Source organism: Oncorhynchus mykiss, chromosome 13 (assembly GCF_013265735.2).
Source record: "Oncorhynchus mykiss isolate Arlee chromosome 13, USDA_OmykA_1.1, whole genome shotgun sequence".
Lineage (NCBI taxonomy): Eukaryota > Metazoa > Chordata > Actinopteri > Salmoniformes > Salmonidae > Oncorhynchus > Oncorhynchus mykiss.
Window position 1 is genome coordinate 55,549,967 of NC_048577.1, and position 18,522 is coordinate 55,568,488.

General features: G+C 42.5%; 2 protein-coding genes across 5 annotated transcripts in view; one reads left to right on the plus strand and one right to left on the minus strand.

Moving 5' to 3' along the window:
* Window positions 1-2,534, minus strand: part of LOC110538789 (neuronal pentraxin-2) — a 19,254-nt gene extending 16,720 nt beyond the window's left edge. Inside the window, exon 1 of the mRNA XM_036941581.1 lies at window positions 1,592-2,534. Coding sequence (XP_036797476.1) covers window positions 1,592-2,038 — 447 coding nt within the window. The 5' untranslated portion in view covers window positions 2,039-2,534. The remainder of the gene's footprint in view (window positions 1-1,591) is intronic.
* Window positions 1-18,522, plus strand: part of LOC110538788 (brain protein I3) — a 698,720-nt gene that overhangs the window by 125,102 nt on the left and 555,096 nt on the right. The window lies entirely within an intron of this gene.

Consider the following 18,522-nt stretch of genomic DNA (forward strand, 5'->3'; position numbering starts at 1 on the left):
AGAAATGTAAACCTATTTATTTCCTCTATATATATATATATAGAGAGAGAGAGAGAGAGAGAGAGAAATGTAAACCTATTTATTTCCTCTATATATATATAGAGAGAGAGAGAGAGAGAGAGAGAAATGTAAACCTATTTATTTCCTCTATATATATATATATATATATATATAGAGAGAGAGAGAGAGAAATGTAAACCTATTTATTTCCTCTATATATATATATATAGAGAGAGAGAAATGTAAACCTATTTATTTCCTCTATATATATATATATATATATAGAGAGAGAGAGAGAGAGAGAGAGAGAGAAATGTAAACCTATTTATTTCCTCTATATATATATATAGAGAGAGAAATGTAAACCTATTTATTTCCTATTGCACTTTAATGTAATTGATTTATCAGTTTTATTCCACACTGTGCAATCATGTCTTATATCTACTAAGGACATAAAGGATTGGTGCTTATAGATAAAGGCTACATCAGCCGCAAACAGATTGCACAGTTACAATAACATACATGACCTCAATATTATCAGAGAGATACGGCTGAGTCTCAAATAGTACCCTTTTCCTTGTAGTGCACTTGAAAGGTAACAGGGTGCCATTTGGGATGCAACCAGAGATATGATCATCATGAAGCCACGTGAGACCAGCAGACTCATTCCCTGGCACCAGAAAAAAATGGTATCTGTGTGATTGTGATTATGCCAGGGGCTGCCACTCCCACATGACTTTGATTGTGACGACAAGATAATAGATTCATGAGATTAATCACTTTAACTAAGCAAGCTGTGGGCATCATATAATTAGAATTTGATTATATGGTGGGCATACCCACAATAGGCCTTTTTTTCTTAGTCTGTTTGCTGCGTAGATAGGACCTCATCCATGATACAGTGGATACAAAGCCAGGGGAAATGTTTGTATGATTTGTGACATAAATTGCAAAAGCAGTTGGAAAAATGACAAGACTGCGTGTGGTGCCACATGGAAAAATGAATATGAATTATTGAAAATACACATCTCTGCTCGACTTCTCCACGGATGGTGCCTGACACTTTTGACACCAATTGATGTGTGCTGATTGTCTATTCATATCAGCTGCGTTGATTCATCAAGGATAAGCAGCATGCTTCTGACATACTACACTACATTAGCCTTTGATGTTGAGGAAGAGTAAGTGGGGAGTGTCTTATCGTGCAGGCTACATTCAGTATCAGACATGTCTGATGTGGTGGGTGCTACACATGTGTGGTGAAAAGGTCAAAGGGCTGAGTAACCTCCATACACAATGTCAGAGTGAAATGAAAAGCATGATCATTATAATTTACTGTAGCTATATCCACAAACATCCATATTCATATAAGGGTATATTCATATATTAACCTCCATACACAATGTCAGAGTGAAATGTAAAGCATGATCATTATAATTTACTGTAGCTCTATCCACAAACATCCATATTCATATAGGGGTATATTCATATATTAACTTCCATACAAAAATGCTACACTGTATAATAATGAAAAAGACATTTGACCTGAATGATATAATTTACTGTAGCCACTACAGCCTCGTTATCTCACCTCCAGATTCTCCAACCGACCCGTGAGCCCCTGCATGGTCTTTCCCAGCTGGTCTATAGTTTCCGTGGGGTCCCTGGGAAGGTCTCCCATTGTGTTCTTACTGTAGTCCTTCCGCCTGGAGCTCTGGCCCCTGGACCTGCTCGCAGAGTCCTCCGCGGCCGCCTCGCAGCGCGCCAGTTTGGAGTTCAGCTCCTTGATAGTGCCCTGCTGACTCACGATAGTCTCCTTCTGCTGGAGGATGTTCTCCCGGAGTTGGAGGATGGTGTTCCGTAGCTCGTCCTCCACGGGGCTGGTGCTCTGCACGCGGTTACCGTTGGGGTCGAACGAGCAGCTAGGGTCGGCGCCCGCCGGGATGGCGGAGCAGAAGAAGCGGCTACCTGTCGCATCCTGAGCGCGCACCGTGCGTCCACTCACTAGGTATAAAAGTCCAACTAAGAAAGCCAGCATGCCGGATACGAGCACAGATTCCCTGTAAATTTGGAAAACTCCTCCTCACGAAATGAACGTTCTTCGTTGAGTCACATCGATAGGTTAAATAGCCTGGGATAAACTCTTGTCTTCAACACCAAAACGCACAATAATATAAATCAGATGGTAGACATAGTTCTGGACTTCGGAACTGACACGAGATAATTTACTGAAGTCAACAGAACTTCAAAACCATTTAGATGAATTGTTTGAGAGCTGCAATCAAATACTATCATAAGCCATCCAACCACATAATGATAAATGCCCTAGTCGCAAATGTCCCTCTCCAAACCTAAATAAAGTAATATCAAGGCAATTCTAATTTTTCCGAAAGAAAGTTACTATCCTGGTAAAAGGTGTAGAATTGATTCTGGTCACGAAGTTGTTGCAGGTTGTTGGTGCTCGGAAAGGTTTCTCCCCACACAGTCCATGGTGCTGAAAAGACAGCGACCTAGCTTCAACAGATTAATATGGGGCGCGCGCGCGGACCGGGGCGCTCCCGCTCATCATCATCTGTTCATGCTCGCTGAGATTCGGACCACGTCATCATCAGATCCCAGCACAGACGAGTCATGCTTTGCCTTGTGAGATCTGTTCGATCTGTTTGTGAAAAGAGTGCGCAGAGTTTCATAAGTGAACACCATCCCGTGCATGCCAAATTGTCTTTGGATCAGGTCTCTAATATCGTGAGTGCAATGTGAGAGCCGTTTTCTAGCCTAAAGTAGTCAACAGTGAGTTCGGTTTGGAAATTAAATTAAGGTTTCTTGTCAGTCCATAGCCTCTTACAGCACACATGTCTTTTCTAACGGTGTACTAATGCAGTGAATATGAATGTTTAATAGAATTGAGGTTCAGTACTCAGGGAGACTTCTTTCCCCCACTTGAATGGCATGGTCAGACAGTGAGTAGGCTATAGGTTGTAGTGATGAGTCCAGGAGGGCTAGTTTTTGTAGACCTAATGTGTCAAATGTCACTATTTTTCTGCTGGAGTATGTAGTTAGAGCTGCCAGGTACCAGCATAGCCCCTGGAAGTAGAGGTGCTGAGGGTGCTTCAGCACATTGACAAGAAAACATTAATAAACCCCCAAACTACTTCCTGCAGCTATGTGTGCCCGTCTGTGATCAATTTAACTAGAGGCTGTACTTATCTTCCACACAGGTGTGGTTCATGAGTTAATGAAACAATTATCATCCTGTCTCAGTCACCAGATCTCAACTCAATTGAACACTTATGGGAGATTCTGGAGTGGTGCCTGAGACAGCATTTTCCACCACCATCAACAAAACATGAAATTATGGAATTTCACGTAGAAAAAGGGTGTCTCATCCCTCCAATAGAGTTCTAGACATCCCAAGGCTGAACATGATTGGCGAGCTCACGAGCAGAGAAGAGTGAAAGGGAGAACATTTCCTTACGTCAGATAGCGCAACTATTCCTCCTGCACGGATCTGTCTCGTATCTCGCAAAGACTCATGGGATTGATCAAAAGTAGTTGGGCTACAATGTGCTTTCTAACACTCAACAATTTGACCTAGGTGACATCCCCTAATGAACCCCATCTCCTCCTCAAAACAGACTGAGTTCATCTAAACTAGAGCAGTTAATCTGTTAATAATGTTGATGTGTTTTTGGTGAGGAAGTCTTAGTCGCAACGTTTTACATCTAGCTAAAGGGTTTTGTGTATCAAGAATCAGTATTTCTGAAGTTTGACAATATGCACGAAAGGTAGCTTAAATTTGTCCAACATTAGCTTGCTAGCTGATCCAGTCACACTGAGCCAGTCACACTGCCTAGTGCTGCACACAAAATTCTGAATGCTTCCACCAATCAGTTGAGAGATGAGCTTCGGGTAGAAGTGACGTCATCTGACATAAGATAATGGATAGGCAACACCGACAGGATCAGCAGGGGATTGGCTACCACTGTGACTCTGTGACAACCTTATCCAGATGAGGTAAAGAACACTATCTGCTCTCTCTCTCCCTCTACCTTCTCTCTGCAGTCTTTTTCTCTCTCTCCCTCTATCTTATCTCCCTGTCTGTCTCTGTCTCTCCTTCTCTGTACCTGCCCCCCCCTCTTTCTCTCTATCTTTCACTCTGTCTTTCTGAAAGTGAAGTGGAGAGGAAGTTCAGCAACTCTTGGAGGACATTCTGAATGGACCACTGAGACAGAGATGGGATGACAATGTCAACTTTGTCTCTCTGATTAAAGTAGCTCCTTGATATTAAGTGGTGGCGGTAAAACCTTTTTCCCAGAAAGCTTCACATTCATTCATTATGTAATCCCATCTTGGATGTTTTTTCTCTCTTTGATATAAATAGTTAATTTTATTTTGTTTTGTAAAACCCTATGGATTTCACATGAACTTTGATAATTCAGTAATGCATATTTTTCCTATGTAATTGCCTCAAGTAAGTTTGTTTCAGAACTATTCTGATAAACTGTACATCACTTTTGTGTGTCTCAAATGACCAACAGGTAGGATCCAACTCTGTTTTGAGGTCATACTCACACCAGATGACAGTCTGCTACAAAGTTTCCAATCAACAAAGAGCCGTGCACATTTTCTGTGTTGGAACAATCACCCCCTACTACTACCCGTTGCTCACTAGCTGTTGGTCAATGGTCATGACAGAGAACTAGTGACAGTAGCAGCTCTGTGACTGTCTCTGGTCCAGCTGAGCTGTTATCGACAGATAGTGACAGGTCTCTCTCATCAACCCTCTGACACACATATGCACGCAAACATATGCACGGAAACATATGCACGCAAACATATGCACGCAAACAAATGCACGCCCACAAACCTGTCTGAAAGCACTGGACTGGCAAGCACACACTTGAACGCAGGGAAGTACACACAAATGGATACATACACACCTATATAAAAGTCTTTACAACTTTGATTATACGTTGTTGGGTTCTGAGATTATGAAAATATACTTAATCATGTCATTGATGGAGTGCTGAGGTTTAGAGGGTCTACACCAGAAGTTAATGGTTATAGGAGGAAGGTATATATAACTATAATTCCACTATAATTGAGAATTTCAATAAGCATTTCTCTACGGCTGGCCATGCTTTCCACATGGCTACCCCTACCCCGGTCAACTGCCCGGCACACTCCACAGCAACCCGCCAAAGCCCCCACCATTTCTCCTTTACCCAAATCCAGATAGCTAATGTTCTGAAAGAGCTGCAAAATCTGGACCCCTACAAATCAGCCGGGCTAGACAATCTGGACCCTCTCTTTCTAAAATGATCTGCCGAAATTGTTGCAACCCCTATTACTAGCCTGTTCAACCTCTCTTTCGTATCATCTGAGATTCCCAAAGATTGGAAAGCTGCCGCGGCCATCCCCCTCTTCAAAGGGGGTGACACTCTAGACCCAAACTACTACAGACCTATATCTATCCTACCCTGTCTTTCTAAGGTCTTCGAAAGCCAAGTTAACAAACAGATTACTGACCATTTCGAATCCCACCTTACCTTCTCCGCTATGCAATCTGGTTTCAGAGCTGGTCATCGGTGCACCTCAGACACGCTCAAGGTTCTAAACGTCATCATAACCACCATCGATAAGAGACATTACTGTGCAGCCGTATTCATCGACCTGGCCAAGGCTTTCGACTCTGTCAATCACAACATTCTTATTGGCAGACTCAACAGCCTTGGTTTCTCAAATGATTGCCTCACCTGGTTTACCAACTACTTCTCTGATAGAGTTCAGTGTGTCAAATCGGAGGGCCTGTTGTCTGGACCTCTGACAGTCTCTATGGGTGTGCCACAGGGTTCAATTCTCGGGCCGTCTCTCTTTTCTGTATACATCAATGATGTTGCTCTTGCTGCGGGATATTCTCTGATCCACCTCTACGCAGACGACACCATTCTGTATACTTCTGGCCCCTCCTTGGACACTGTGTTAACTAACCTCCAGACGAGCTACAATGCCATACAACTCTCCTTCCGTGGCCTCCAACTGCTCTTAAACGCAAGTAAAACTAAATGCATGCTATTCAATCGATCACTGCCCGCACCTGCTCGCCCGTCCAGCATCACTACTCTGGACGGCTCTGACTTAGAATACGTGGACAACTACAAATACCTAGGTGTCTGGTTAGACTGTAAACTCTCCTTCCAGACTCACATTAAGCATCTCCAATCCAAAATTAAATCTAGAATCGGCTTCCTATATCGCAACAAAGCATCCTTCACTCATGCTGCCAAACATACTCTCGTAAAACTGACCATCCTACCTACCTACTTCGGTGATGTCATCTATAAAATAGCCTCCAACAGTCTACTCAACAAACTGGATGCAGTCTATCACAGTGCCATCCGTTTTGTCACCAAAGCCCCATACACTACCCACCATTGCGACCTGTACGCTCTCGTTGGTTGGCCCTCGCTTCATACTCGTCGCCAAACCCACTGGCTACAGGTCATCTACAAGTCTCTGCTAAGTAAAGCCCCGCCTTATCTCAGCTCACTGGTCACCATAGCAGCACCCACTCGTAGCACTCGCTCCAGCAGGTATATCTCACTGGTCACCCCCAAAGCCAATTCCTCCTTTGGTCGTCTTTCCTTCCAGTTCTCTGCTGCCCATGACTGGAACGAATTGCAAAAATCTCTGAAGCTGGAGACTCACATCTCCCTCACTAGCTTTAAGCACCAGCTGTCAGAGCAGCTTACAGATCACTGCACCTGTACATAACCCATCTGTAAACAGCCCATCTATCTACCTACCTCATCCCCATACTGGTATTTATTCATTTATTTTGTTCCTTTGCACCCCAGTATCTCTACCTGCACATTCATCTTGTGCCGATCTACCATTCCAGTGTTTAATTGCTATATTGTAATTACTTCGCCACCATGGCCTATTTATTTCCTTAACTTACCTCATTTGCACTCACTGTATATAGACTTTTTGTTTTCTTTAGTTCTACTGTATTATTGACTGTATGTTTTGTTTATTCCATGTGTAACTGTGTTGTTGTATGTGTCGAATTGCTACGCTTTATCTTGGCCAGGTCGCAGTTGCAAATGAGAACTTGTTCTCAACTAGCCTACATGGTTAAATAAAGGTGAAATAAATTCATATAAATCAATATAGTTTGTGCAATTAAGCTTGAAATGTGTTGAGTGCAGGGAAGCGATTGCATGCGGCATACATTGATAAGGGGAGAGACCCATGGATTAGTGATTGAGGGGGGTTGAGGTCAGGTCAGGTCATCTTAAGGGAGAAATAAAAGTGTATGGCCCATATCACTAGTGTCCTGCCTAGCAGTAAAGAACAATGTTTGTACAGATGTGTAGGAGGAGACTCAGCCAATGAGGAAGGGTTAAATATCAGTGCTTGTGTGAACAATGTTTGTACAGATGTGTAGGAGGAGACTCAGCCTAGGAGGAAAGGTTACATATCAGTGCTTGTGTGAAAAGGTTTTTGTCTAATGCAGCTGTATTGATCCTCTTGTTAAGCTTTCATAATGTCCGTTGTGTTTTTACTCTGAGAATTAGAACCTAACAACGTGAATGAATAATCTATCTTTGATGTCAAGCTTTCACTTTCTCAGAAACAACAACAGGATTAATGTGAAAACAACACGACAGGACACACACCTCCCTCACACACCGCCCAGAAGTGGGAAACTAACCAAATACAGATTAAAGCACAAGTTGCTCTTTTACATAAACTACAGAGGGGACCTGATGACACAAACACACTAGGTTTGGTAATTACTTGAGCACGTGTGCATCAGTCATGGCATTTTTATACTGCCATCACATTGGTTGTACTGTAGTTAGTAGGACAGCTGCACTGAGAGATAGATAGATTTTTCAAAAGGCTGCAGTGGTCTTTGATGTTGAATATGGCGTGGAACCGAGGCAGCAGCAGCGATACCGTTAACGCTACCTTTCCGAATGCCAGGGAAAAATAACACCGTATCCTTGTTTACTGAGAAGACTGGAGAAGTATCAAGGGTGTCGTGTGTATACAGCGTTCACCTTCAAAGATCAGTCTGGACGTTGCATGCTTTCAGAGTCAGAAAAGGAAACACCACGGCACAATTAACCATTTATTCGAAAAGATTACATTAGTCTTGGAGTTCAGGGTAGCTTACTGACAGAGTGAAGCATCATATAAAGATGATAAAATAACTACAGGCATTGAGCACGATATGCTATACCAAATCCCCAGGAAGAAACCCAGAATCTAGACAGGTGGGGGCTGGGGTGGTGGTGGGATATCGGAAAACAGCAAAGCATAGCGAGTAACAGCTCGTTACTGCAGCAATGGCAAAGGCAGCAAGAGACACCAACGCATGCGTGTGCTTGACATCCGGCATGGAGGAAGCATGTGTAATCTGGGCAACTTTAATACACCCCATGTACTGTAAGTAGCACGTAAGAGTGGGAATCCAATTGATGCAATATCAGCTGATGAGATCAGCAGACGCCACCACACTCGACTTTCCCATCTGATCTGGCTCCTTTTATTACATGTAAAAAAATATATACTTGCAATACAATATACTTGCCGTGAAGTCGCTGAAGAACTACACCATACCAGTCATCCAACAGACTCCCATTCAGAGTGACACACAGAAGCATCCAGGGTCAATGCCCTGCTCAAGGGCACATCGACAGATCTCCCACAAGGCTAGAAACAGGGACCCGAACCGTCCAAGATCCCCCAATAATTCCCCAAAAGCTGCCCCCCAACCATCCGAGACCCCTCCCACAGTCCCCCCCAAGAAAAAAAAAAAAATTATTTAATTCCCCACCCCCAAGGACCCCCCCAATGCACCAACAACCAAGAACATTAACTAAAGAGAAAAATGGAAAAGACGAAGGAAAACAGAAAACAATTCAAAAAAACAAAGGACATCAAGTACAACTGAAATCATAACAGCAAGGCCAACTGTATATGTTTGAGGGCGTATCTGGCACTATTTACATGTGTGTCCGTCCGTGTATGTGTGTATTTCAATGAGGGTGTGTGTATATGCATGTGTACAAACGCCTGCCTCAGGCAAACCGGCATTAACTGTAAAAACACTGCCCCTCAGTGTCATTCCAACTTACTTTTTATTATGTTTTATTTTGACATTATTTTTTATACTTTTATCTTTGACCATCATTCTATCTCCCGCCCAGCAACTCTACTCCCACTTGTCTCCAATTCCACATCCCAACCCTCAGCTTCCCTCAGCCCGTCCCACCTATCTCTGCTGGCCACCCTCAGCCCATCCCACCTATCTCTGCTGGCCACCCACTTCGGATTTCTATGCAACATATATCTTTAATGTACAATTTCAATCTATCTAATCGAATAGAATCCACAGATTGCGAGTTGAAGATAAATACTTTTACTAAGAGTATTAGTATATTAGTAAATTACTCTCCAGATCTCCTAACAGTACTATTTCTAGGGTCGATTTTAGATCAATGTTATGCATTTTCAGCCATTCCTGAATCTCAAACAGAAACAGGCTACCTGAGAGAAATACCAAAATAAACAGTCTATTGATTCTGTATCCTCACAACAAAATCTGCAGAGCTTCTGTGATTTTATGCCCCAAATATTCTCCCAAAATTTGGTGGCAACAATTCAATATAATACTTTTGCTGAAAAGCACAAAGTTTGACCCATTTGACCTTTATTTAACTAGGCGAGTCAGTTAATAATACATTCTTATTTTCATTGACAGCCTAGGAACAGTGGGTTGACTTCCTTGTTCAGGGGCAGAACGACAGATTTTTACCTCGTCAGTTCGGGGATTCAATCTTGCAACCTTTCGGTTTCTAGTCCAACGGTCTAACCACTAGGTTACCTGCCACCACAAATATATCAACTCATACACCCTGTACGATGGAATTGGTACATCAAAACCCTCTTCCCAACTATTTTGCAATCTGTATGGCACAGTTGTCAACATCCTGGTCCTCAAATGAAGCTGGTATACTTTCCTATTTATGCTATTTTTATTCCTCCGCCAGTTTTGATCCTTTATATTGAGCAGACAGACCAGTTCCCTACCTCCTCCCGCTGCCACCTGCCTCCTCCATTTTTGGGGTAATGCTGTAATCAATTGATTGTACTCTTTGATTGAGCAGACCTTCCCATACAATTCTGATAACTCCATGAAAGACATAACTCTACCGTTGCAATTTACAATATCATTTAACAACAAAATACCCTTTTCAAACATCTTTCCCATAAATACAGGTATTTTATCAACCAACACATTTGAGTTCAGCCATAATATTTTTTGTAATATTTTTTTGTAATATTTCAAATTGTAGCCAGCTCTGCAATGCTTGTTTGAAAAAGAGAGATACTTTGAAAAAAGTATCATTTTCAATTAATCAAAAATGAGACATGGCAAAATGGCAAAAAGGCATTTTTTAAACAATGGATTAGCTTTTCTTGTTAATCTACTTGAGAACCATTTAGGGTTCAAATAAACCGTTTGAATAAGTGAAGCTTTTAGAGAGAGGTTTAGTGCTTTTAAATGTAATAATCTCAACCCACCCAATTCATATTCAATATATAGATAGGCACGCTTTATTTTGTCTGGTTTAGCGTCTCAGATAAAGCAAAATATTGTTTGCTCATATGATTTGAAAAAATGAATCGTCAGGAGTATGCAGACATTGTTAAGAATAAAACTATGAAGGACCTCGGCGTTACTCTGGACCCTGATCTCTCTTTTGACGAACATATCAAGACTGTTTCAAGGACCGTTTTTTTCCATCTATGTAACATTGCAAAAATCTGAAAAAGTCTGTCCGAAAATTATGCATAAAAATTAATCCATGCTTTTGTCACTTCTAGGTAAGACTACTGCAGTGCTCTACTTTCCGGCTACCCGGATAAAGCAATAAATAAACTTCAGTTAGTGCTAAAAATTTGATCATATTACTCCAGTGCTAGCCTCTCCACACTGGCTTCCTGTTAAGGCAAGGGCTGATTTCAAGGTTTTACTGCTAACCTACAAAGCATTACATGGGCTTGCTCCTACCTATCTTTCCGATTTAGTCCTGCCGTACATACCTACACGTACACTACGGTCACAAGATGCAGGCCTCCTAACTGTCCCTAGAATTTCTAAGCAAACAGCTGGAGGCAGGGCTTTCTCCTATAGAGCTCCATTTTTATGGAAAGGTTTGCCTACCCATGTGAGAGACGCAGACTCGGTCTCAACCTTTAAGTCCTTACTGAAGACTCATCTCTTCAGTGGGTCATATGATTGAGTGTAGTCTGGCCCAGGAGTGTGAAGGTGAACGGAAAGGCACTGGAGCAATGAACCGCCCTTGCTGTCTCTGCCTGGCCGGTTCCCCTCTCTCCACTGGGATTCTCTGCCTCTAACCCTATTACAGAGGCTGAGTCACTGGCTTACTGGTGCTCTTCCATGCCATCCCAAGGAGTTGTGCGTCACTTGAGTGGGTTAAGTCACTGACGTTATTTTCCTGTCTGGGTTGGCACCCCCCCCCCCCTTGGGTTGTGCCGTGGCGGAGATCTTTGTGGGCTATACTCGGCCTTGTCTCAGGATGGTAAGTTGGTGGAAAGAAGATATCCCTCTAGTGGTGTGGGGGCTGTGCTTTGGCAAAGTGGGTGGAGTGATATCCTGCCTGTTTGGTCCTGTCCGGGGATATCATCGGATGGGGCCACAGTGTCTCCTGACCCCTCCTGTCTCAGCCTCCAGTATTTATGCTGCAGTAGTTTATGTATCGGGGGGCTTATCCTGTCTTATCCGGTGTTCTGTGTGAATTTAAGTATGCTTTCTCTAATTCTCTCTCTTTCTTTTTTTCTTTCTCTCTCTGGGAGGACCTGAGCCCTAGGACCATGCCTCAGGACTACCTGTCATGATGACTCCTTGCTGTCCCCAGTCCACCTGGCCGTGCTGCTGCTCCAGTTTCAACTGTTCTGCCTGCGGCTATGGAACTCTGACCTGTTCACCGGACGTGCAACCTGTCCCAGACCTGCTGTTTTCAACTCTCTAGAGACAGCAGGAGCGGTAGAGATACACTTAATGATCGGCTATGAAAAGCCAACTGACATTTACTCCTGAGGTGCTGACCTGCACCTTCGACAACCACTGTGATTATTATTATTTGACCCTGCTGGTCATCTATGAACATTTGAACATCTTGGCCATGTTATGTTATTATCTCACCCGGCACAGCCAGAAGATGACTGGCCACCCCTCATAGCCTGGTTCCTCTCTAGGTTTCTTCTTAGGTTTTGGCCTTTCTAGGGAGTTTTTCCTAGCCACCGTGCTTCTACACCTGCATTGCTTGCTGTTTGGGGTTTTAGGCTGGGTTTCTGTGCAGCACTGTGCATCAGCTGATCTAAGAAGGACTTTATAAATACATTTCATTTGATTTGATTTGATAAGAAGATATTGTATTTTCTGCATATTGCAAGATAAGAGAATGTATTTTCTGCATATTGCAAGAGAATGTATTTTCTGCATATTGCAAGATAAGAGAATGTATTTTCTGCATATTGCAAGATAAGAGAATGTATTTTCTGCATATTGCAAGATAAGAGAATGTATTTTCTGCATATTGCAAGATAAGAGAATGTATTTTCTGCATATTGCAAGATAAATGTATTTTCTGCATATTGCAAGATAAATGTATTTTCTGCATATTGCAAGATAAGACATTGTATTGTCTGTAAGCTAGTCACCCAGCTGAACCACGTCCTACTTTTCTATATCAAGATGCAGCACACTGAGTATCCAGGGTCCACTTTATTTTCCAATATGGGGCAACAATAGCATAGAGTTTAGAGAGGCAGACCGGGAACTGCTCTGCTGCTGACCCTGTACATCTCAGTGTGTGTGTGTGTGTGTGTGTGTGTGTCTGTTGGGAAAGGCAGAACACGCATTTCCATTCCAACCAATGGATAATAAAGTTGTATTTTATTTGTTGCAATATGAAGCTCTTGATGAGTTGGTAATTGCAAACAAACAATATATTCCACAGCTTGTGATTACATAATACCATGCTGCTCCTGAGTGGTATGGATAATGGCAGCCCACACACCACCCGGCCGGCCATCAGGCCCTGGCATGGCCTCAGAGGGGTGTGTGTGTGTGTGCGCGCATGTTCACGTTTTATTAATCCTATTTTTGTATTTAACCTTTATTTAACTAGGCAAATTGATTAAGAACAAATTCTTATTTTACAATGACAGCCCACCCCAGCCAAACCCTCCCCTAGCCCGGGCGACGCTGTGCCAATTGTATGCCGCCCTATTGGACTCCCAATTGGTTGTGACACAGCTCAGGATCAAACCAGGGTCTGTAGTGACGCCTCTAGCACTGAGATAGTGGTTGTGACACAGCTCAGGATCAAACCAGGTCTGTAGTGACGCCTCTAGCACTGAGATACAGTGGTTGTGACACAGCTCAGGATCAAACCAGGTCTGTAGTGACGCCTCTAGCACTGAGATACAGTGGTTGTGACACAGCTCAGGATCAAACCAGGTCTGTAGTGACGCCTCTAGCACTGAGATACAGTGGTTGTGACACAGCTCAGGATCAAACCAGGGTCTGTAGTGACGCCTCTAGCACTGAGATACAGTGGTTGTGACACAGCTCAGGATCAAACCAGGTCTGTAGTGACGCCTCTAGCACTGAGATACAGTGCTTTAGAACGCTGCGCCACTCGGCAGTATGTACAGGATACACATGGTAAACATCGTCCAATGAAATGCCTACTTAATGGTTCCCTCTCGACAACGCAACAACAATAAGACATAGTAAAACATATGAATATGAACATAAATTAAATGGCTCAGTACAACAGAATAAACATGCTATTTAACACTCTGGTCAGTTTATTAGGTACACCCATCTGGTACTGGGTCGGACCCCCTTTTGCCTCCAGAGCAGCCTGAATTCTTCGGAGCATGGAAACATGTTAAATTGGTATCAAGGGACCTAACATGTGCCAGGAAAACATTCCCCACATCATTACAACACTGCCACCAGCCCGTATTTGTATTTATTAAGGATCAGCAGTGTTACGCACGCCTCTATGAAGAGGGAACGCAACTCCCTGCTACAACTAAACTCTCCGAGAAGTGAAAAAACGTATGGACCGTAGGTGCGAGTAAGGATGACAACAGGCAGAATGTGGTACCGTTTACAAGGACTTTATTCCTTTACACGGTAATATGGGGAAAAGGGGCTGGACGGAACCAAAGCAAAGAAAGTAAATCTCAAAGCCCCCCCCCCCCTCTCCTATCTTACCTGCCTACCCACTACTTACCTAATTTAGCACCACCTGGTGCCCTAACCAAAATACAGGGGGTGGTCCACCCAGGTCTTACCTAGTGTGCCTAGACAATGAATATACTACGGGTATATGTATGCCCGCGGGCCTCTTGCCTAAACACTCCCAAGGTGCCTTCCCCTTTCCCCCTGAGAACAAATGAAACAGAATAAACAATTTCAAACAAAATAAAAAACATCAAATAAGATCTACCTGAGCAACAAACTCACAGAACATACCAACTTCCCAGCAATGAACTCCCATCAAAATTAACCTCTAGCAAAATCTCTCTGCAATGACCTCCCAGCAAATCTCTCTATCATAAACAATCACTCTGCAATGACCTCCCAGCAAATCTCTCTAGCAAAATCTCTCTATGCAATGACCTCCCAGCAAATCTCTCTATGCAATGACCTCCCAGCAAATCTCTCTATGCAATGACCTCCCAGCAAATCTCTCTATGCAATGACCTCCCAGCAAATCTCTCTCAGCAATCCCTACCTCCAAATCTCTCTCTCTCCTGAACAGAACACTGGCTTTTATATATCTTCAGAATTAATGTAACTGGAGACAGCTGTCTTGACGAGGGGGCGGGGTCAGCTCTCCAATTAGCCCTGGAGTCGACCAATCAGCTGCTTGAGGGATTTCAGGAAGCCATTTCCTGAAATAAAACACATTCAAATGCACAAACTACAACACAAACTGGGGAACGTAACAAGCAGTAGTTCCTGCCAAGGCAGCAGCTAGTCTTCCTGGGGTCCAGCAACATTAAGGCAGTTATAATATTACAATGCATTACACTTCATAACACTTTTCACAACACATTAAGTGTGTGCCCTCAGACCACTACTCTACTATCACATATCTACAATACAAAATCCATGTGTGTAGAGTGCATGTGTTAGTATGTGTATGTGGGGAATGCATGCGTGTCCGAGTTCGGTGCTAGTAGTTTAAACAGATAGGTCGGTGCATTCAACATGTCAACACTTCTTATAAAAACACGTAGTGCTGAAGTCAATCTCTCCTCTACTTTGAGCCATGAGAGATTGATATGCATATTATTCATGTCTTTGTGGCACCTGACCACACAACTGGACAGTGGTCCAGGGGCGACAAAACTAGGGCCTGTAGGACCTGCGCTGTTGATAGTGTTGTTAAAAAGGCAGAGCAGCGCTTTATCATGGACAGACTTCTCCCAATTTTAGCTAATGTTGCATCAACATGTTTTGACCATGACAGTTTACAATCCAGGGTTACTCCAAGCAGTTTAATCATCTCAACTTGCTCAATTTACACATTATTCATTACAAGGTTAAGTTGAGGTTTAGGGTTTAGTGAATGATTTGTCTCAAATACAATGCTTTTAGTTTTTGAAATATTTAGGACTAACTTATTTCTTACCACCCATTCTGAAACTGACTGCAGCTCTTTGTAAGGCTAGGCATCCCGCTAGCGGGACAACTTCCGGTGAAACTGTAGGGCGCACAATTCAAATAAATAATAATACAAATTATGGATATTAAACATTTAGGTACATACAAGTGTCTTATATTGGTTAAAAGCTTAAATTTGTGTTAATCTAACTGCATTGTCCGATTTACAGTAGGCTTTACAGCGAAAGCATGCCATGCGGCGCCCCACATGAAAATATTTTTCCACCGGCACAGTTTTCATAAATTTACAAATAGCGATTAAATCTTCACTTACTTTTTGAAAATCTTCTTCTGATTTGTCATCCAAAGGGTCCCAGCTATAACATGTAGTGTCGTTTTGTTAGATAAAATATTTTTTTATATCCCAAAAAGTCTGTCTAGTTGGCACCATCGATTTGCGTAATCCACTCTTTCAACATGTCAAGATAGGAATCCGAAAATGTACCCCAAAACTTTGTTTCAACAAGTCAAAATATGTTTCTGTTAAATCCTCAGGTACCACAAAATGTAATTAAACTATAATATTTAATACGGAAAGAAGTGTGTTCAATAGGAAAGTGATATTAGCAGGTGCGGGTCCTATTCATTAAGGGTTTTGGTAAGCTGATTGGTCTGTTATTTGAGCGGTAAAAGGGGCTTTACTATTCTTAAGTAGTGGAATTACTTTTGCTTCCCTCCAGGCCTGAGGGTAAACACTTTCTAGTAGGCTATTATCCTCAGTCATTTTCCATCCATTGTCAGACCCAGGTGGCTTGTCATTGTTGATAGACAACAATAATTTCTTCACCTCTTCCACACTCACTTTACGGAATTCATAATGCCAACACTTGTGTTTCATAATTTGGTCAGTTATACTTGGAACTGTAGGGTTGGCGTTTGTTGCTGGCATGTCATGCTTAAGTTTGCTAATCTTGCCAAGAAAACATCATTAAAGTAGTTGGCAACATCATTGGGTTTTGTGATGAATGAGCCATCTGATTCAATGAATGATAGAGCTGAGTTTGCCTTTTTGCCCAAAATGTAATTTAAGGTGCTCCAACACTTTTTACTATCATTCTTTATGTCATTTATCTTTGTTTAATAGTTTAGTTTCTTCTTTTTATTCAGTTTAGTCACATGATTTCTCAAATGTTCAGTATGTTTGCCAAATGTTTGTGCAGCCAGACTTATTTGCCATTCCTTTTGCCTCATCCCCTCTCGCACCGTTGTGCGTGAAAAGCCCAGAAGGCCAGACGTTTCTGAGATACTGGAATTGGCGCGCCTGGCACTAACGATCATTCCACGCTCAAAGTCACTTAAGTCACTTGTTATGACATTCTAATGTTCAATCGAACAGTAACTGCATGTCTCGATGCCTGTCTGCCTGCGTTATATAGCATGCCATGGCCACTGGACTTACTGTCTGTAGGAGCAAACCATTTTCGTAAAAGTGGTGTACCTTATAAACTGGCCACTGAGTGTACAAACTTGCCATGTGTGTGTGTGGGTGGGTAGTTATATGTGTGACAATTATATATCTCCTTTGGCCTTGTTCTCAGATACACTTAACACGATCCTGGCTCAATAATTCTAATAATAATATTGTACAGGAAGGTTATCCATTGATGCCTGTTTGTCATTTATAGAGAGGTTCATTATTTTCAGAGCCTTGACAGCTCTGGTTGATTGGGGGTACCTCTCAGTCGCTGAGTTGAACTGTTGCAATGATGTGGGTACGCTCTGCGCTGTATCCAACCTTTCTGTTTCTAAAGACTCTCATATGGGAAGCTTTTAGAAAGGTGCATTGAGAAATAAGACCCATTGTCTGAATCTTTACTGCAGTACGGCAGGTAGCCTAGTGGTTAGAGTGTTAGGCCAGTAACCGAAAGGTTGCTGGATTGAATCCCTAAACTGACAAGGTAAAAATCTATTGTTCTGCCCTTGAACAAGGCGGTTAACCCACTGTTTTTCAGTAGGCTGTCATTGTAAATAAGAATTTGCTCTTAACTTACTTGACTAGTTAAATAAAGGTTAAATAAAAATAAAGAAATTAACTCCCCATGGTCACATCCAACACAATCCACATTCTGGCCAGCTGGGCCAGAAGCGCCTCAGATAGGGGTGACTGATAGAGAGCCCGGTCCCTGCTGTGGATGTCTGGAGACTGGACACAGACTCCTTCAGCCAAGAGCATGGTCACTACAGCCGTCATCACTGGATCCTAAACCTCTGCTCGAGAACCCCCGGCCATTTCCACTTTCTGGATCCATTCCTTTAACAAGCACACCTGATTCAACTAAGCAAGGGCTTTCTGATTAGGTTATTTGTTTAATCAGCTGTGGTAGTTAATGAATTAAAAAAGTGTATCTGTCCAGGGGTATTCGTAACTAGTTTTTTTTAAATCCATGTGGCTGAAGAATAATGTCTTCAACCTTTATGCTGAGTAGAGAGTCCTGAAATACCAAACCAATGCACACTGTTCTGTTCTTTTTAAGAGTGAGTACCTCGAGGCATGGATTTGTTAGACACTCAAACACATCCTGCCCAGTTCGTGATAGGCTAATAATAAATTGTTTATACTTGCCATATTTTCTGAAAAACATATATTCTGTTTTCTGAACAGCATCATTGAGCATCACTGAGTAGTTCTGGGGTGCAACACATCTCTATGAGTCAGCCCCTACTAGTACATCAGCCTATTGATTCCTGTACCTGGTTCAAAGTCTCTATGAGTCAGCCCCTACTAGTACACC